The 18,503-nt window shown below is 47.9% G+C and overlaps 11 protein-coding genes across 11 annotated transcripts; 8 read left to right on the top strand and 3 right to left on the bottom strand.

Annotated features, from left to right (window-relative positions):
* The first annotated feature begins 1,149 nt into the window (after window positions 1–1,149).
* Window positions 1,150–3,568, top strand: EV420DRAFT_41168 (cytochrome P450). The gene is made up of 13 exons (XM_060482015.1): window positions 1,150–1,583; window positions 1,636–1,699; window positions 1,754–1,891; window positions 1,949–2,112; window positions 2,167–2,267; window positions 2,322–2,445; window positions 2,504–2,517; window positions 2,573–2,762; window positions 2,814–2,870; window positions 2,919–2,943; window positions 3,000–3,122; window positions 3,181–3,324; window positions 3,375–3,568. Exons 1-13 carry the CDS (start codon window positions 1,271–1,273, stop codon window positions 3,469–3,471), a joined length of 1,554 nt encoding a protein of 517 aa, XP_060339342.1. The 5' UTR covers window positions 1,150–1,270; the 3' UTR covers window positions 3,472–3,568.
* Window positions 3,568–5,226, top strand: EV420DRAFT_1660236 (GDP dissociation inhibitor-domain-containing protein; the record flags this gene model as incomplete). Its single annotated transcript, XM_060478903.1, has 3 exons — window positions 3,568–3,676; window positions 3,725–4,269; window positions 4,325–5,226. Exons 1-3 carry the CDS (start codon window positions 3,609–3,611, stop codon window positions 5,224–5,226), a joined length of 1,515 nt encoding a protein of 504 aa, XP_060339341.1. The 5' UTR covers window positions 3,568–3,608.
* Window positions 5,170–6,935, top strand: EV420DRAFT_41129 (6-phosphogluconate dehydrogenase C-terminal domain-like protein). The gene is made up of 4 exons (XM_060482012.1): window positions 5,170–6,042; window positions 6,091–6,136; window positions 6,188–6,815; window positions 6,870–6,935. The coding sequence occupies exons 1-3, from the start codon at window positions 5,314–5,316 to the stop codon at window positions 6,496–6,498; spliced, it is 1,086 nt and encodes a 361-aa protein (XP_060339340.1). The 5' UTR covers window positions 5,170–5,313; the 3' UTR covers window positions 6,499–6,815; window positions 6,870–6,935.
* EV420DRAFT_1660228 (CDP-diacylglycerol-glycerol-3-phosphate 3-phosphatidyltransferase) lies at window positions 6,612–8,681 on the top strand (the record flags this gene model as incomplete). Its single annotated transcript, XM_060478902.1, has 6 exons — window positions 6,612–6,815; window positions 6,870–6,941; window positions 6,989–7,263; window positions 7,314–7,842; window positions 7,896–8,073; window positions 8,127–8,681. 6 exons carry the CDS (start codon window positions 6,612–6,614, stop codon window positions 8,420–8,422), a joined length of 1,554 nt encoding a protein of 517 aa, XP_060339339.1. The 3' UTR covers window positions 8,423–8,681.
* A 549-nt stretch (window positions 8,682–9,230) lies between these two features.
* Window positions 9,231–10,392, top strand: EV420DRAFT_41185 (uncharacterized protein). The gene is made up of 3 exons (XM_060482016.1): window positions 9,231–9,528; window positions 9,580–9,852; window positions 9,904–10,392. Exons 1-3 carry the CDS (start codon window positions 9,361–9,363, stop codon window positions 10,192–10,194), a joined length of 732 nt encoding a protein of 243 aa, XP_060339338.1. The 5' UTR covers window positions 9,231–9,360; the 3' UTR covers window positions 10,195–10,392.
* A 78-nt stretch (window positions 10,393–10,470) lies between these two features.
* EV420DRAFT_41122 (uncharacterized protein) lies at window positions 10,471–11,824 on the top strand. Its single transcript, XM_060482010.1, has 4 exons — window positions 10,471–10,678; window positions 10,739–10,901; window positions 10,962–11,356; window positions 11,468–11,824. The coding sequence occupies exons 1-4, from the start codon at window positions 10,591–10,593 to the stop codon at window positions 11,512–11,514; spliced, it is 693 nt and encodes a 230-aa protein (XP_060339337.1). The 5' UTR covers window positions 10,471–10,590; the 3' UTR covers window positions 11,515–11,824.
* Window positions 11,825–12,858: 1,034 nt separating this feature from the next.
* Window positions 12,859–14,042, bottom strand: EV420DRAFT_1660214 (uncharacterized protein; the record flags this gene model as incomplete). Its single annotated transcript, XM_060478901.1, has 5 exons — window positions 13,291–14,042; window positions 13,173–13,229; window positions 13,084–13,120; window positions 12,925–13,031; window positions 12,859–12,867 (listed from the first exon to the last, which is right to left on the bottom strand). The coding sequence occupies exons 1-5, from the start codon at window positions 13,762–13,764 to the stop codon at window positions 12,859–12,861; spliced, it is 684 nt and encodes a 227-aa protein (XP_060339336.1). The 5' UTR covers window positions 13,765–14,042.
* Window positions 14,043–14,083: 41 nt separating this feature from the next.
* Window positions 14,084–15,463, top strand: EV420DRAFT_40974 (ubiquinone biosynthesis protein COQ4 mitochondrial). Its single transcript, XM_060482004.1, has 4 exons — window positions 14,084–14,310; window positions 14,364–14,590; window positions 14,640–15,174; window positions 15,230–15,463. Exons 1-3 carry the CDS (start codon window positions 14,118–14,120, stop codon window positions 15,027–15,029), a joined length of 810 nt encoding a protein of 269 aa, XP_060339335.1. The 5' UTR covers window positions 14,084–14,117; the 3' UTR covers window positions 15,030–15,174; window positions 15,230–15,463.
* EV420DRAFT_40961 (uncharacterized protein) lies at window positions 15,229–15,710 on the top strand. Its single transcript, XM_060482002.1, has one exon. It carries the CDS (start codon window positions 15,325–15,327, stop codon window positions 15,577–15,579), a length of 255 nt encoding a protein of 84 aa, XP_060339334.1. The 5' UTR covers window positions 15,229–15,324; the 3' UTR covers window positions 15,580–15,710.
* A 429-nt stretch (window positions 15,711–16,139) lies between these two features.
* EV420DRAFT_40970 (uncharacterized protein) lies at window positions 16,140–17,405 on the bottom strand. Its single transcript, XM_060482003.1, has 5 exons — window positions 17,214–17,405; window positions 17,066–17,161; window positions 16,784–17,012; window positions 16,436–16,733; window positions 16,140–16,375 (listed from the first exon to the last, which is right to left on the bottom strand). The coding sequence occupies exons 1-5, from the start codon at window positions 17,256–17,258 to the stop codon at window positions 16,234–16,236; spliced, it is 810 nt and encodes a 269-aa protein (XP_060339333.1). The 5' UTR covers window positions 17,259–17,405; the 3' UTR covers window positions 16,140–16,233.
* EV420DRAFT_1258250 (uncharacterized protein) lies at window positions 17,405–18,278 on the bottom strand (the record flags this gene model as incomplete). Its single annotated transcript, XM_060466879.1, has 4 exons — window positions 17,405–17,512; window positions 17,572–17,658; window positions 17,706–17,834; window positions 17,883–18,278. 4 exons carry the CDS (start codon window positions 18,276–18,278, stop codon window positions 17,405–17,407), a joined length of 720 nt encoding a protein of 239 aa, XP_060339332.1.
* Between the last annotated feature and the right edge of the window lie 225 nt (window positions 18,279–18,503).

Below are 18,503 nucleotides of genomic sequence, written 5' to 3'. Positions count from 1 at the left end.
CGTGTGCCGAATTTGCCAACTATCACACGCCACTCTTGGCATGGCTCGCCCGGTTGTTCCATATTGGGACCTTGTGCCGGCAACAACACCAACACCATATCGCAGCCCACCAGCGCCCGTAGATGCTAGATAAGTGGCATAGTGTCCGCCACCGAAACGAGATATCGATAGACACGGTCGAAACGATTGGCTAGAAGATTACAGCCTAGGATTAAAAAAATCACTTCTCGAAACTTTAACGAGCCTTGCCACACTGTGGTATTGCGCCCCTCTCTACGGGAGAAATCTGACAAAATATCTCACGCTGTAACTATCACTGAGCCCCTTCTGAATCCCGTGCTGAATTCAGACTTGCCACCTCCATTTGAACTTTGTCATGCTCATCGGCTTTTTTTGCTATGTAATCGCTTACACTGCGGTCACGCATGTCTTCATCATCTTTTAGCGACGGGGCCGAAGAGTTCTTCCATTCGCTTCTCTAGTATCACTCGCACCACAGTGACTGGACGTCTTCGTGTCATTCTCTAGCGATGGGGCCGCCATTTATTATTGGGGTCCATTCCTTGTCTTTCCCTACAGGTTCGCCTCTGAAGCTCTAATCCGGCACTTTCTCTCTGAATAGCTATGTATCGTCGTCTGCTCGAAGACGTCCCTGACAAATGACGAAGTATATTCACAATATCGGAGGCAACTCGGTCAAATTGTCTCGGTCAGACACGGACTTGAAACCCACTTGCCTCCTAAGCGTCTAATATACCTTTCTAGTTACATCTTGTCTGTAGCTTTGCAGTTTGGCGCGATCTTCGCTCAGGTGAGAGTTCGTCTCTATTTTGGAGGTTCATGTCTTCACCTTGAATACCGTAGATAGTACCAGCTTTCCAAATGTACCAAGTGTATACATGCAAGCAGCATTTTCACACCACGTATTGCTGCGACTGTTGGTCAGAATGCCTTTACCCGCCTGACTTGTTAAGCCCGCCTTGAACCTCTGAACAGCTGCAAGACTGATCTTCATAATTTGTTGCTTCTTGAAAGGTTAGCCCGGGCATCGCAGAACGAAGATTCGGTTAGATTCTGATGCTACAGTGTTGACTTTTAGTTCTGTGTTTGTGCAATCGATCATTCATTTGGGGAGTCTTGGCTATATGTCAGATGCACTCGTGATTCCTAACTGCCCATAGGACATCTTCGAAGTGTTTGTAGCCACTTTGAACGGCCCGCTTCAAGCTATAAAATGAGATGGCTCTTTCCGCTTAGTTGATCAGCTATTATGCTTCACATGTATTCAATTCCTTTAGTAACGTCCCTGGCGTTCGTGATATTCTTGTTCTATCGTCGCTTGCGCAACTCTTTTGGTCTAGGATCACTCCCGTTTCCTCCTGGTCCAAAGGGGCTTCCCCTCATCAGAAATCTTTGGGATATTCCTACTGAACATCAATGGCTTACCTACTCTCGATGGTCGGCTACATATGGCGACGTCTTATTCTTAAACTCTCCCGGTAACAAAACAATCGTCCTCAACTCGTCTCAGGCGGCCACAGAGCTACTCGAAAAGCGTTCCGGAAATTACTCAGATAGACCGGGTACGCCTCGGATATGCGATCCAGTTTTTATCCCAGACTTACTGCATCCCAGATCTCAACATGATGAACCTGACAGGATGGAACTTCAGCTTAGCTTTTATGAGGTATTCAGATAGGTGGGGGTTGGTGTTTTCGCAAAACTGCTCTCAGCCTCGATCTGATTTCTCTAGGACACATCGGAGGATGTTTCATCAATACTTCCAACCTCGCGCAATTCTAGCTTATTATCCAGTGCAAACCAAAGCTACCCTAGTCTTGTTGCAGCAGCTACTCAAGTCTCCGGATGAATGCTTTCATCATGTTCGTCAGTGAGTTTAACATTTCGGGCATCATTCGTTTTAGAATTTTGTTCAACTATCTCTAAGCCATGCAGGTTCGATTATCATGAAGACCGTATATGGCTACGATGTTGAACCTAACGGTGACCGATTTGTGCACTTGGCGGATCAAGCTTTGACAAGCATTCGTGTCGCCGGAGCTGAAGGAACTTTTCTCGTTGACTATCTTCCCATTTTGAAATACATACCTGGTATGTTCGCTTTTTGCGGTACAAAGTCGCGTCTCACGAAACACAATTATGCAGACTGGTTCCCTGGGGCGAAATTCAAGAAACTTGCGCAGACGTGGAGCAAGGATGTTGAGGACATGAAGGAGGAGCCTTTCAAATATGCTTCGGAGTCACTTGTAAGTATCGACTGGTGCGGATTTGAGTTGGTATTTAGCTCTCACGTATTCAAGGCTAATGGCATTGCATCACCTTCGTTTGTCTCTGAGAACCTTAAAAGGTTGAAAGAGACTCGACCCTCCGACTATGAGGCGCAAACGGAAATCATCAAGAACGCGGCTGGGGTGGCTTTCGGTGGTGAGTTTTCGCCTTTATTCTTTGTCAACGATTTGACAATGTCTGTCCTCGTCGTTAGCGGGTGCCGATACTGTAAGCCTTGGAGATCACTCGTCAGCGCTATCCTTCTGATACTGACATGTTGTAGACAGTTTCGACTGTTCTTTCAGCAATTTTGGCCTTTGTACTCTATCCCGAAGTTCTGGTGAAAGCTCAAGCGGAGTTGGATGCTGTAGTAGGCCAGTCGCGGCTGCCCAACTTCGATGATCGTCCCCAGCTTCCCTACATCGAAGCTGTTCTTTATGAAGCACTAAGATGGAATCCTGTTGTTCCCCTCAGTGAGCCCTTCGATCAACGAAATGCAGGTGCCGCTGAGTTTTTTTGTACAGGTATTCCCCATCGGAGCGTGAAAGATGATGTATACAAAGGTTATTACATTCCTGCAGGTGCGTTGCAGGTTCATAATGTATTGGGATAACCTCGGTATTTATTAGGTGCGACTATCATTGCGAACACCTGGTAAGTCTTTCCGTGAACAATTGTCTGGGAACCTGAGAAATCTAATCGAATTCCAGGGCGATCCTCCACAACGAGAAAGACTACCCAGGTACCCTGAAATTCAATCCTGAACGCTTCATTAAACAGGAGGGTAAGGAACTACCCCCTGATCCAATGGCTGCTTTCGGCTATGGAAGACGGTTCGTATTGTTGAGTCCAAACACCTTTGATGCTAGTTTCATGCGCCGAACCCCATAGCATCTGCCCTGGTCGTTATCTCGCGCTGAATACCGCCTGGATTGCTATTGCCTACATTGCATCAACATTGTCCGTTACAAAGGCTGCGGGCTCGGATGGCCAGCTCATCGAACCTAGTGACACATTTTCTGGCGGCTTTCTGAGGTGCATCATTGTGATTTTGATCCTTCTTATACCTGACCTGATTTGCTTAGCCTTCCTTTGTCATTTAAGTGCTCATTCAAAGCGCGCTCCGCGCAAGCGCAGGAATTGATAGACTCTGAGTTCGGGATAGCAATGGGAGGAAATTAGACACGATTGCGTGACTTGTAACAACATGTAGTACTTGAGGGCCACTACTTGAGATAATTTCGAATATTAAGGACTATTTGAAATTGCTGCCATGCCTAGTGATTCGATGACATCACTCAGCCTCTCCTTTTCCCTTCATGGCTGACGAAGGCGCTTTCGACATAATCATCCTTGGAACCGGTCTCGTGGAGTCCATTGCAGCCGCGTGAGTCTGAATTCCAAGTGTCTTTTATCTTTTCTCCTTATTTCCTAGCGCGCTCTCCAAAGCCGGGTTTAAAGTCGCGCATATCGACAACAATCCTTATTACGGTGCAGACGAGGCCAGCCTTTCATTGGAAGAATTCATCGAATGGACCGACAAGGACCATGAGTTGTTCTCTGCGTTCTCCGGCACACATACCAAACTACCACATGCACGTCAATATTCCATCTCTCTCTCACCTTCTGTGATACCGTCAGTCGGGCCTCTCATATCTTCCCTCGTAGCTTCCGGAGTGTCTAGATATGGGGGGTTTCAGCTTGTTGAGCGTGTAGGCATATACGATGCTTCTTCAGGAACCGTAAAAGGTGTTCCAGGCAGCAAAGAGGACGTGTTCAAGAACAAGGATATCAGTCTGGTGGATAAACGGCGCCTGATGCGATTTCTCATGTTTGCCTCGGGAGAGTTTGAAGGAAAGCCTGAGCTCGAGGGAAGGGAGGAGATGGCGTTTGGCGAATTTCTGAAGACGGCGTTCATGCTCAACGACGAGACAGTAGCAGCGATTCTGTATGCATTAGCTTTCTGCTTCACTGCCCAAGGTGTGTCTTCTTAATAGATATCAAGCTACGTCTTCTATATGATCTCGCGGTACAGATCCCACTCTATACATCCTGCGCCGACTCCGCCGCTATCTTTGTTCGACCGGACGTTATGGATCCTCGCCTTTCCTTGTAGGCCATTACGGCAGCTCAGGTGAAATCGCTCAAGGCTTTTGTAGGACAGCTGCAGTGGCTGGAGGCGTCTACATTTTAAGCCGCACCATGTCTTCCATCACCTACTCAGACTCCCGATATACTGTTACGCTCAATGATTTCCCTGAGCCACTCACATGCCGCGTCCTGATTTCATCTGCGACTCATCTTCCATCAAATCTTGCTCTACATCAGAAACGCGTTGCGGTTTCTTCGCTAGAATCGATATCTGGCTACTGTATGGCACGATGCGTAGCCATCATTGACCAACCACTTTCATTCGGTACCAAAGTGCGTTCAACGGACGAAGACACTGAGGAACCCCCCCTTGACACCGGGATACTCGTTTTTCCACCGAATTCTCTTACATCGTCATCAGCGGCCGCAATAGCCTTTGTCGTCGGCCAAGGGTCACTGTCTACCCCCAAAGACAGATGGATCCTCTATCTATCGATGCCTATCCATCTTTCCGAAATACATTTATTATCTCCAGAAATCATCCTCACGCCGTATATGACCGCTGCTCTCAAGACGTCCCCGTCTCCTACTCCTCCTGTACCATTATTTACCTCTTTTTACCTCCAGAATCCACCATCTGCTGAGAATTCAGGGTCCAAGTCTGATTTGGGAACTTGCTTGGTATCCCCGCAACTTCCAATCGTCCCGCTTCCCGACACTCCAGATCTTGCCGTGGAATACGCAGAGGCTGTTTTCCGGGAGGCAATTAAAGCTCTTCGACCAGATGAAGAAGCAGACTTTTGGCCGCCGTTAGAAGAGGTTGATGCAGAGGAGGAATCTTTTTAAACATTGGGATATTGAAGTTTTACTCACGTATTGATTGTGATATCTGCATGTTGCAAAGCTGAAGCAAATCATCTTCCTGACACTTTCATGCCAAAGGACGGCCACACTAGACTCCTTGACGATTCCGTGACAATTCAATTCCAGTTCTATTCCGAGATATGGCGAAGGAAGTTACTCCGACCTTCTGAATCGGCCGAACCTAATGAATACTTTATCTTCCTTCGGAGAACGTTGTTACTCACATCCTTATTCATGTCTTCGCACATCATTGCCCTGCTGGGCCCCGGGGCGATGGGATCCGCAATGGCGCTTCGGCTTTTTAGCTCTGGAGCCGGGCCTATCATGACGAACCTCGATGGCAGATCGGAGGCAGCAGTTAAACGTGCAAAGGCGTCTGGGATGATTCATGCCTCGTATTCTGAAATCATCGCCAAGTGCACGATCATATACAGCGTCGTTCCACCAAAAGAAGCAGGACACGTCGCGGAGCAGATACTCAACGCGTATAAAGAGTTGGCGGAGGTGGATCGCCAGGATATCATTTTTGCCGACTGTAATGCGGTCAATCCGGACACGATCAAGCAAATGGCACAACTCTTCACTGGGACGAAGATTAGATTCCTTGATGGCGTCATTATTGGATTCCCTCCTTCCGACACCAATAATCCGGGAATATATGTTTCTGCACATTCAGATGATTTGTCTGCGTTGGATGTGTTCACAGGGATTTCGACGAAGTTTGGATTGTATGTTATCCCTCTCAAGGGTGAGGGCGCGGGTATTGGTGATGCCAGCGCTTTGAAAATGTCACATGCAGTGAGTGATTCGTCTTGTGGATTGGATCCTATCCTGAGTCATATCGAGGCTATCGTCAAAGGAACGATTGGAATATGTGCGATGTCTATTCTCGGTGAGATTCGGCACGAACGAAGCTGGCACAAGAGGACTAATTAAGATATAGCCGCACAAGCAAGCTCGCCGGCTACCGCACGAGGCCTTCTGCATGCCATGAGCATATCTCAACCCGCCTTTCTTGACATCATCGTCCGTCTAATTCCACAGATGATACCCAAGGCCTATCGTATGGCGTTTGAGATGGAGGAGGTCTCGGGTTTCGTGGGCGGTGAAGCGAGCAAAACATTCGAGGGAATCGCAAAACTTTTCGAAAGAGTAGCAGAAGCACATACCACGGAAAAGAGAGGAGATGACGGCGATGTGGATGCCCTTCTCCGGTTTGTAGACCAGTCCAAGAAGACTCTGGGTAGCTTATAATACGGCACTGGGTAAAGAGAAGCGGCGATCCGGTCCGAACTGTGTACATTTGTTTGACTCGCAAGGCCTCAAGAGAAAAATCAAAGCAATTCATTTCGATCCTCGGCCACGCCATGCTCGCCTTGCAATGGGCAGCCGTCACTCGCGTTTTACCTCTAGCTAGATCCCGACTCGCTCGCCCTGCGTCTACCTCTGCATTTGATACCGCCATTCACAATTTTGGCGCCGATCTCAGACAGAGACAACCGACTTTCTCTATCCCTACCAATGGAATACAAATACTCTCGCAACCGAGCGAGTTTTACGCGTTGATTCTGGTGCTTATCCATATTGAATCCTTTTTAATGAAGACCGACCTCTGCATTTTCTAGGATATGATTCAACGCGCTCAAAATCGAATATTTCTATCCTCACTCTATATAGGCTCTGGTCAAACAGAATTGGTACGTGATTAGCTATCGTCGCTTGGTTATATTGACTAAATGCTCAGATTGCCTCGCTTTCTTCAGCTTTACAACGAAAGCCGGCTCTTCAGTTGCATTTACAGTTGGACCTGAATCGCTCGACGCGACCTGGATCTGCATCTACAGCAAGATTGCTTCTCCCCCTTTTGCGCGCGTTTCCTCAGCGGGTTCATGTGCACCTTTTCCGAAGCCCAAGCCTTCGCGGACTACTAGCGAAGGTGGTGCCTCCACGGTTTAATGAAGGATGGGGGACATGGCATGCCAAGATATACGGTGCTGACGATGACGTTCTGATTAGCGGGTGAGCGAATATGCTACTTCTGAGAATGTATGTAGTTGACCAATTTTCAGTGCGAATCTCAATGAATCGTACTTCTCCAACCGCCAAGACCGCTACATCTATTTTTCTAAGCAGAAGCAACTTGCCAATTATTGCTTCCAATTCTTGAAAGTAGTATCAACATGTGCATACATGCTGTCTCCAGCTGAAGATATGAATCCTTCGGATAGCACACCTTATTCATATCGACAAGAAGATTACATTGTGCATTGGCCGGACCCTGATACACACCCACACAATTTCAATGAGAAACTGCACAAGGCCTTGTCTACCTTCCAGGAAAGTCACCGCCAGTCGTCATCCTTCAGCTCGTCTCCCGGTGATGTTACCCTGTTCCCGATAGTGCAAGGCGGCCAATTCGGCATACGAGAGGAAGAGACTGCCATAGAACTCTTGTTCAAGCACCTTCGGAGTATCTCACAGGTTTCACATCCATTCATGGACCTCACCAGCGGATATTTCAACTTGTATCGTCCTTATCAAAATCTCTTACTCACTTCACCGGGCGTTGACGTTCGTGTTCTTGCAGCCAGTCCTAAGGTTTGCTTCTAACTCTTGTGCTGGAGATATCAGCGATTCATTCGATTACTTAGGCCAATGGTTTTTATGGGTCGAAGGGTATATCTAGTCGTATTCCTGAGGGATATACCATTCTGGAACGACGCTTTATTCAAGCTGTGGACCGTGCAGGAAGATCTTGGCAGGAAGGTGCCAGTACCGGCATCCAATTGAACGAGTGGGAGAAAGAGGGCTGGACGTATCACGCAAAAGGTAGGTGAAAACCATTGTCGTCACAAGAAGGCCCTGACCGAAGGCAAAACCAGGACTTTGGCTTTCGCCCACAGCCGCGACAAATCCAATACTCACCCTCTTTGGGTCAACAAACCTCAATGCGCGCTCGGCACATATCGACACGGAGTTATCATTCTTGATGTTACTGCAGCCGCCAAATGAATCCGAAGGCTATGACGCTGCTGCTGATTCAACGATGTCGTTAGGGTGTCAGTTGGCTGATGAAATACGGACTATACGCAGTCACGCGTATGAGTGGAGCGGATATCAGAGAGCTATTCGACCTGGTACGAGGACGATGTTGAGGATTGTAGAAGATATGCTGTGAAACTGTTATCAAATATCTCGTCGAGGTATATCCCCAACTCACTCAAAAGCCTAGGCATTAATAATGCGGTCTACTAAAAGTCCGAAATCTTTCCATGTTAGTCAGCTAATTATCAATACCTGGCGTCGAATCTGAATTCCCGAACTCTCCGGATCACTTATTGTCCATAAAGAAGGACGTAGGATTTTTGCCGCCAATGCAAGGCTTATGGTTCAATTACTGGATCTCCCTCAAGAAACCATTTCCCTCATCGCTAATGAAGTCCGCGATAATCCCTCTTTGCTCAGTGCCTCGCTGGCTGGTAGCCACACTCTGACGGTCATCATACGTCCTTTCTTATGGCGACACGTTTACATTACATGTAAAATGTCTCCAGTGGGGCATGAAGATGATTCGCAAGCCACCCGGATCATAGCTCTCGGTGCAGATCCTCGGCGAGCACCTGCCGCTCGAGCTTTGAACATAAAACTGCAAGGATACTTTGACTATTCACTTGGGATATTCAAAGCATTGGAAGAATGCCTTCCAAATTTCACCAATGTTACTCATATGTCAATCGATTGTTGCGAATCCCACGAAATGACTTCATGCGGCCAACCGGGCTATTTCGTTCGACGAGTACTCATATTAATCCCATCGCTCATCAGTCTTATTGTCAAAGGCTGCTATGCCGATGAAGTCGACTTCGGGGACCTAAGCGATGACGAGGACACTAAAGACGAAGAAGCTTTCCCTGTCATTGCACCCCAACTTCGTCATCTCTGCCTCAAATACTGCGGTTGCCGAATGGCTAGGATATGGTACAATATTCCTCATCTAGAGGTTTTGGAAATGGAAGCTGGTGATGGAAGGGCTTGGTACGCGAATGAAATGAAGAGGGGAGACACTGATGGCATGAGACAGGAGTTGAAAGTCGTATTCTAGACGTAACGGGACCGATGGAATTGGAGCATGCACAGCATCTCACCCGGTTGATGTTGCGCAGCTCTGCTGATACTGACAGTGTTGTTCTAGACGAAAACATTTTTGGGGGTGCAACCGGACATCTCGAACACATACGAACCGGCATCTGGAACGATTTAGAGAACACTGTCTATTTTTTTGAAGTGCGTTTGTCTATACTGACGTCAACGTCGAAGTCACTGAACCTGCAGTAGACCAATGCATTACACAACCTCACGGAGCTCGTTTTGGACCTTAAGTATAACCCGGAACTGTTTGGAAGACTCCTTGCTTCAGCAGGAATAGCGTCGTGTCCTCTCCAGCGACTCTACATTGGTACATCTAGACCATGGGACAGGAAAGAGGACTTCGAGACAGCTTTTCCAAGAGCTGGAAATGCCGACGAGCGTTTACCAATAATCTTTCGTTCATTCAGTGCTTTGCAAGAACTCTACCTGCCATGTGATGGAATCAGTTTTGGGCAATTGGTAATGCATCCTTTTGTTCCTCCGGCACCGTAATGCTGAATGCTGTGATAGGATGTCCTTCCTCTTCTGCTCGGAGAGCTTCCGCAACTTAACCATTTATATTTGGGTCATTCAGGTGATAAAGATCAACCCCAATGCAAATTCGAAGACGCCGCGAGAGCATACTCTTCTGTTATCGGAACTACTCGCTCAATATCTTGGACTGGAAAAAGAACAATACAGGTGGAGAGACACCCCGACTATTCAGTTAAGTGCCTCAAGGCAGGAGAGTATAGATGCCCGCGTTGGATCCATTCTCATGGAATTGGCGAATGGTGGGAAACCGGCATGGTAAAAAGGTGAGATACTCGTTCCAGACTACGGGGTGGAGCTCAATTCAGGTTGCATTCCAGGAACCAACTCACTGGTGTTTAAAGATGTCCTGCCCAAATTGCGCATTTCCGTGGGCGTTACTGCCTGAACATTCAGCCTCTTCAGAAGTGGCGCATAGGGACTAATCACGCGTCTGACGGGACCCATCATATTCTTACTACTGCCTTCAGTCATGGTCCTGTTTTGTGTTAGTCCTTTTTAAACGGCTCACCCAAAGTGCTTCGCAAGGCACGCCTTAGCTTGAACTCGTGTCTCCAATACAATCGACTGTATGGACTTATAAGGCTGTCGCCTTCACTGCGCCTCTTGACTCCAAAATAGGCGTAAGTATCACAGGTTGTTGATAAGCGCCCATGATGGTTCATCATGACATGCCTAACTCGGATGAGAAGTTCCTATGGCTGCTTCCAGATTCATTTTGATAATCACAGGAATGGTGTAAAGCGGTTTCGGGGTATGTGGGGGACATGATTTTAGCGGCAGCCGACTAAACACACGTTCTTTCCACCACCAGAAGCCACCCTCTCCTTGTACTTGAGCACATTGAAAACTTCACTGATGACGCCAGACACGATCTATCAGGATCAAACCGACCCCGTCGACGAGATACTTGATTCATTCTATTTTAGCATTGAGGAGGAAGAGGCAGGAATAAACGATGATGATGAGCAGTATGAGTATGCAGCAAACTCCGTCCACTGTTCTCTTAATTTCGGCTGACATTCTGATGCCGACAGAACTGCTTCATCTGTCTCTAGTACTCAGAGCGAAGGTCTATCAGAACTCGAATCAGAATCAGACGAGGAAGCGGGTGCATTTTATGCCCTATACGGCGGAGGGTCGAGCGTTTCGTCCTCTATCTCATCTTTATCGTCTATGTCGGCGCCGAGAGAACGAGTCGACCTTTCCTCTGAGAGCATAGAGGCCGCCGGTATATTCGACAATTCCCGAGACGACGACGTTCTCCCATTGGATACATACCGTCCGACGAACGACTCTTCCCTCATTTTTGGACATGAAGATATTCCTCAAGTGATCTCTGCTTCGTCAAATACGTGTGATGAAGGAGTTCTAAGTGACGACCATTTACCCCCGAAGTTTAGCAGCCGATTGTCAACCGAGACTATTCATGGTGTAAGGTAGCTAAGCGGTTGCCAAGTTAGAGACAGCTTTCTCATGATCAATCCCATTTAGACGTTCGATGCCAGTGAAGGAGGCAGTGGCATAACCTTCCGGAGTACAGATATTACCTCGGTACCATATCAGACTTGTACGGGGCGTAACGTTTGACAGTGCTGGCGCTGCATACATTGGCTAATTAGGGAAAGGAGTACCCTTGTTACTTTCTTTTCCTTTCAGAGTTGTACCTTTTAACGCGGAAAAGTACTTCAGTTGCTATTGTGCATCCATTTGGCTTCGTTTTTATCGGCTTATCGACGACTACGCTCGAAATTTAAAGATCTCTGTCTTGTCCTACTTCTCCCGTGTCTCTTGTATCCCTAACCAACAAGTATCCTTTACGAAAGCTATGTTCGCCCAATAGCGAGAGGTACAGCGCTCGAGATGAGCGTCCGACTGGTCACTGGTAGGTGATAGGCCGCATTGTAACCGCCCTGAAACCTGGTCCACGGACTGTCATTGATTACTCTCCGCTCTTTATGGAATGTCTCACTGTTCTTTAGGCAGAGGCCTTGACGCCGTGACTCCAGGCAAGATACTTAGGCTTAGTGCTCATCAATGACATCTGCGATGCTCGGTATGATTCTCAGCATTAGCACAACGAGTTCACAACTTCTGCCTGCCGCATCTATAATATGCGTCTGTACGCTATAGCAAGCTGTAATTCAAGACATTCTGCTTTCTACCTCGTCTGGTCCCTATACTTTACTTCTCCAGTGTTCTGAATCTGGTTACACTCTGTCAGGTTGAAGTGGTCCCAAGATATGACACTTGCTCTGCGTGTGGTTTACCAGACTCACGGGCTCCATCAAACGCCGACTGTCGACTGAATTGTTTCCGTGTTTGGCTTGATACTCGCGTGCTCCTGCTCTTAGTCCTGTCCGGGTATGTCCTCTCAATGGCATTCTCTCATATTCGAGCCGCATGCACCGCTGTTTCGAGTCTAGACAACAAACAGGAGAAGACGCTGTTTGAAGCGTGGCTTATTGCACGCAGTCTCACCAGGCTTTAGAGAATAAACAAGAGAGACGTAAACCCCTCCAGGAGTGTCTGCGGCTAGACTATCGTCCTCTTGGTGTCCTGGTTACATACCACTCGGATTCAACTGGTTGTGGGTGAACAAGTGGTTATACTCACGTTTCCATGCCGTTGGCAGCCGTGGGAGATCAGAGCTTGATGTATTTACGGGGCCCCCGAGAGTGTGCGACTAGTATACGATGGCATTAATTATTTTTGGATCTCCTTTTCTAAAGTCGGTATCTTGTGGAGGAATATTTGAGCCAAAGTATGGAGGCATTTCAAAGGATGCCAAGGTGATTAACAAGTATAAAGGGTATAGTAGAGTAGTGCCACCAAAACTGATGATATATAAATGCAGAGATGATTGGAAGTATTAGGCTGAAGACTGAAAAGGGGTTCATAATGATAGCGAGGTGATTTTTGAGAAAACACGGTTTATGCCCGCTGCGGGATTATGTTTCAACAATGAGTAGTTAGAGAAGTAGAAATTTTGTTGCTTACCGACGATGGGACTACAGGGTGCTGACATAGATCTACTTGGGCAAGGATGCATGGCGAGCTCTTGGTTGGTTTCGTATCGGCCGTCACAGAAGTTGCACTCAAAACGCCTAGAACGGAGGTGTGAGCACGACACTAATGAAAACAATCACTTCAACATACCGCTCATCGACGATGTCATGTAAATGAAGGTGGCACGCTAAGCCCTTGACATTCGTCACTGTGTCCCGGCAGCCAGGTCGGGGACAGACAAGGGGGTCTTCTGGGGAAAGTTGGCAGCGAAGCATTTCTGCGAAAGCTTCCGCCTTCTGTAATGATACACCCTTGAGTATTTTGCAATGTCCTGGAAATAGTAGAGAGATGACTTACGAAGTCAGTGAGAGCATCTGAACAGGTTTGTCTCAACCTGATTTTTGGGACTACATCCGAAATGTCTTGGCCGACATAATCAAGAGAGCAGTACTCCGAATCGTCGACCAGTGTGTCGTCCTCTGAGCTATCAATCGATAGCGAATAGTCGACGCGGGGAGGGATGACAATTGACAGACTCTTCTTGCGATATGAAGATGCGATCCGCTGGGCAGGAGTGAAGGATTCCGGCTGCTCCGTAGTCTCAGGATTAACTTCAGGGGAGATGGCATGGAGGAGGAGGTGCGACGGAGAAGGGGTGAAATTCCATGTACTCTGATGGTCATCCGAGTTACGCAGGCAGGCCAGAATATTTGGGAAAGAATCAGGAAAGTAGGTGGCATAGCGTTTCTTCGCCGGGTCGTAAGGCTGCGGTAAGACCTCGTCCTCAACATCATCCTTGAGGCTGTCCACAACAGAGTAGAGAGAGCTCATTGAGAAGGTTTGCTCGATATATGAAGGGAAGAGACCAGTCCTGAAAAAACGACGAATCAAACTGCCGAGTTTATATACCTTGGTGGGTGCCAGTATACACAGAGCACGCGCATGGCCACATTGTCCGTAAACCAAAGCCACACTTAGGCTTCATCCGATCGGTCAAGGTTCAGACGCCATCCATTTGATGGCAAAAACAATGCGAAGGTCCACAAAGTCAACAAAGTCTGAAATTCCATTGTAACCTGGATGCAGGGACGCAGTACTGGTGGCACAAGCCAAAGTTGGAATTGGCCACGTGAGCGCGTTTACCGGACCCGGGTATACGCCATTTGTCTCGTGGTGCCATCATCATGACTTCGCTGTGTAGGCTCGCCACGCGCGCTGTCTCCAAAAAGATAATCTTGCCTTCTCTTTATCTGGAGCGAGCCAGATCCATTACTACCGCCCCTGCATATCCAGGCCATATCCCCCTCACTTGGTTCGAGAATGCCTTTTTGCTCGTGGGTGCTGGGCTCATGACGCTGGCTGACTCGCGTCGTGGTGGTGAGCATTGAGGATGATATTCTTGACTATATTTCCAGTTACCTTGTCACTAGACTTGGTCGCGGTAGTTGGAGAAACGTCTGCTGGTCCATCTCTTCGTCGTCTGCGTGACATCATGCTTGAGAGCCCCGAGGGGAGAAGGGTCCTCAAGCAGCGACCACGTATCAACACAACGACTTTGGATATGAACAAGTTGGCTCAGCTTCCCGAAGGAACTTTTGGTCGCGCATATACTACTTGGTTAGAACGTTGTCGAGTGACACCTGATACAAGGGCTCCAGTACGTCGGCTTGCTGTAGGCTCATCATTGCATTACTGAAATTCCTTAGGTTCACTACATTGACGATCCTGAATTGGCATATGTGATGCAGCGATACCGCGAATGTCATGATTTTTATCATTGCATCTGCAATATGCCTGTCAATGTGGAGTCTGAGCTCGCCATCAAGTACTTCGAATTTGCCAATCTTGGCCTTCCTATGGCTGGTTTCTCTGCAGCGCTCTACCCTTGGCGCTTGAATAGCACGAAACGGCACAAGGTATTATCGGAGTATGCCCCTTGGGCTCTGAAGTGCGGCAGTAGCGCAAGGAGTCTCATCACTGTCTTCTGGGAGGAACGCTGGGAACAAAACGTTGAGGACATGAAAAAGGAGTTTGGAATCTGGGACGGTCCTCCTGCGAAGTGGCCCAAGCCGTTGAAAGGGACGAGTGAGAAGTAAGCACTGACGGAGGAGAAATCGGTATCCTAGATGTGTAGTCGAGTCCAACTTGGTCCATCATTTTATTTCAAGTTTACCATGAAAACTATGGAGTCGTCAGTCATTACGAGCCTTTCTTCCTATCCACCTCGTATCCGCAATACTGGTGAGTAATTCACTGGCTTATCGAGCAGCTCGAAATAAGGCTTTTACGTTTCTAGTATGCGATTTGCCCAAGTGAATTATTGCGGGCGTTCCTTGACTGCAGATCTATTTGTTGCGCCGTGCTGACAGTGTGGAACAAGCAGTAGGCGGAATGCACCCGGTGTTTGCTCTCTGGATGATTGGAAATGCGTTAGCAGTGCTATCCACGCTGATGGCAATGCGACATGTGCGCAGCTCTGGTATCCAACGTTTTTCTTACTTGCTCTGGACATTGATGCTGCCGACTCTTTTCAATTTGGGGCTGGACTGGCCACCCGCTCCGATGCCCCAGGGAGATGTAAGGAGTACCGACATCTCAAAACAAAGGCCTAAAGACTGCTTCTGGGGGTTGCGTCAAATCCACTGATCGTCTGCGCTCCTGCTATCATTGCTCTGAGTTTAGGCTTTTTCGAGTATTCCTGATTAGCCAATTTCTAGCTTAATTGACGATAGCTTTAACCAAAGCACTAATCGATGCCAAATACACAAGGTTTAGCAGAATTGAAGGCACGATTTCCCATTACAGAACTGTTCCCTTGTAACCTCATCGTTTGCTCATCGTAAAGGATGGGAGACGTCGAGAATCGAGCGTCGTCTGGCCTCGAAGTTTGAAGTCATGAAGGCATTCATCAAGGTGCTTTGATCGTGTCAGAATCGTTAACGAAATTTCTCCCCCTAGAGTGATGATGATGGTTGCGTATGGAATATTCTCCCTTGTAAATATTTCTTGGGGAAGTCATGTGTCGCAGAACACATCTCCCTGTCACAAGAACGTTGCGGTTATTACTTGTAAGGGAGCGGCACAGGCGATCGGAGCTGAGGTATAGGGGCATACGTGTTTTCTGCCCTGCCTTCGGTATCACACCCGGACCTTGCAACAGGGATATTGGAGTATCGTTTGAAATTTCTGGATGATATGCTAGATTTCACCGTCTTGCAAAGCCTCAAAAGAGATACAGAAAGAAGGAAAAGGTTATATCGATTACTCTATGACAAGACGTTGCTCCGCGAGTAGTGAACATTAAGTATAGAAAGTAGAAGATTTGCCGTATTTGTGCAAAGCGTTGTCCTTACATTCATCTCCACAAAAGTAGTCATAATAAGTTTGAGGCTCCATCCCGCACATGATACAAAGCGACTCTTGGGGGAACGTGGGTGTGCCTCTGTGGGTAGATGGGGTTAAGATCGTGACCTTAGAAATACTCTATCTTGAAAGCACGTACATGACGGTAGGGCTGTTCAGTGACTCGAGCTCTGGGTCTTCATCTTGGCCACGACTTGAGAAAGTATAGTTGACAGAGTGTGAGATGACGGTGGGGCTGGGCGGTAGTTGAGATATAGCTGCAACAAAAGACGACGACGGCGAAGTACCGTTCGTCTGGCCCGGGGCGGTAGGGCCTGTCTGCGATCCCGGGGCAAGCATACTGGCCAATTGGGATGCAATCTGGTTAACATCGACGGGCTGACCATTTCCACCTGAAACTAACGCTTGGAGCTGAGGGATCTGCTGGATTATAGTGCCTAAAGCTGCGCTGTCGAGCGAGATCATGATAAGGAGTGACGCTACATACGCGCAAGATCAGCCACATCGATGACTTGACCACTCTGCAGCGTCACGGGCAAGCTGATAGGTGCTGTCTTGATAGGCGGAGTCGGATTCCCCTTCGTCGAAGACCCGGTAGTTGCTCCACCGGTTGTGTTGCAAGCCTTGGGAGTCGTCTGCGTCACGGCGGCAGCGGAAGTTGCGCATTTCTTTCCACAAAATTCGTGATTAGCGAACTTGGGCTTCTGGTGGCAGTACTAATACCCCATAGTTAGCAAATAACATGGAAGACCGACTGAAAAGCACCTACGTTGCATAAATTGGAATTCGCGGCTTGCTTTGCTTCTTTGGCGCAGGTCTTTCCGCAATATTCGAAGTTGTTGAACTTTGGTTTACGATGGCAGTACTGTCGTCCTATCAGAAATGCGATTCAATGCGAAAGTGAGACGAGGATTCACCGAACAAAGTTGTTGGGGGTTCGGAGCGGGTTGTACAGAGGCCATAGTGATAGGAAATGGTTATGGACTATGCACTCAAATCCCATCGTACTTATGGCTCCGGCCGCATTTTTCCAGTGAGGAACATGTCATGAAACGATGTATTTACACGATGAACGATCGGAAACGGATCATGTTAAGCCACTGGGAAATCATTCGCCCTGTCGAATACGCTCTCTGATCCTCATGAGAGCCTTACCAAGCTCGTTTCGACCACGCCCGTCAAGCCCCACGCCCCAAAAGGCATCTTTGGGTGAGTCCTGCGGTTAACCGGACCATCAGCATGCGGTAACAAGGTAAAAAAACGAGGAAGACACACCTCGACAAGCTCTGCATCTCCTGTCGCAAGGATTTCACGCTTTAGATCATTGTGCTGCGTGAACTTGAGGTAAAGAGCAACTTCCATCTGATTCCATGAGCCGAATTGTGACATCCAGAAATATGCGACCTCACCTTGCTGATGTTCACTGCCTTCCAGTCAGGGCGAACTTCCGGCTGAAATCGTCGAGCCTCAGAGAACGCCACGCTCGGTCTTTCGGAGCATGTTCTAATGTGCTTTGCGAGACTGGGACGATGTTCGAACTGTCGCACCGTCAGTTATGGCGGCGCTTGAAAGAGTGACTGTCCTACCTTGAAAGATTGGAAAAGGTGCTCGCTTGTAGGGTACCTTTCGCCATTGTAGACGACAGGATGGGCCGAAAAATTGGTGAAAAAATAGAAAGGCTTGTCCTTGTCATAGAAGAGAATACGATTGGTAGTAGGGGAAGTTACTCCAAAACGACTCTGTCTAAACGAATTGGCAGGAACGCTGTACCGAGTGTTCTGTGGACTGGGATTGGTCTTTCCTTGCGTATTACATCCAGGAGTGTAAGACACAGGTCTCTGGCCAGCTGGAATGTAAGCCTGAGAGTTCCGTGGGGGCAGGGGCGTGGTGGTTATCTGAAGAGCTGGCTGATTTTTGTGTGCCACTGGCTCATCATATGTGGTCGCGTAGATAATTGTATGACGCTGGATAGCGTAGGACATGATGGACAGTAAATGTGAAAAAATTCTGAAAGAAAAAAGAGAACTGGAGGTGAGGGTCGAAGAGCACGCTAAGAACACGAGGACAACGCCTTATCGTCGCCTTTTTAAGCCTGGAAACATGCCGTTGAACGTAACAAATGCAGAAAATCACTAAATACAACTCGTTTTGATGTCGGAGCAAGGTCAGGTCATGGTGTGTGGCAACTGGCGCACAAGCCCAAAGAG

The sequence above is a fragment of the Desarmillaria tabescens genome (genome assembly GCF_030435595.1).
Source record: "Desarmillaria tabescens strain CCBAS 213 chromosome Unknown EV420scaffold_1, whole genome shotgun sequence".
Taxonomy (NCBI): Eukaryota; Fungi; Basidiomycota; class Agaricomycetes; order Agaricales; family Physalacriaceae; genus Desarmillaria; species Desarmillaria tabescens.
This window is presented reverse-complemented; position numbering and strand designations above follow the sequence as displayed.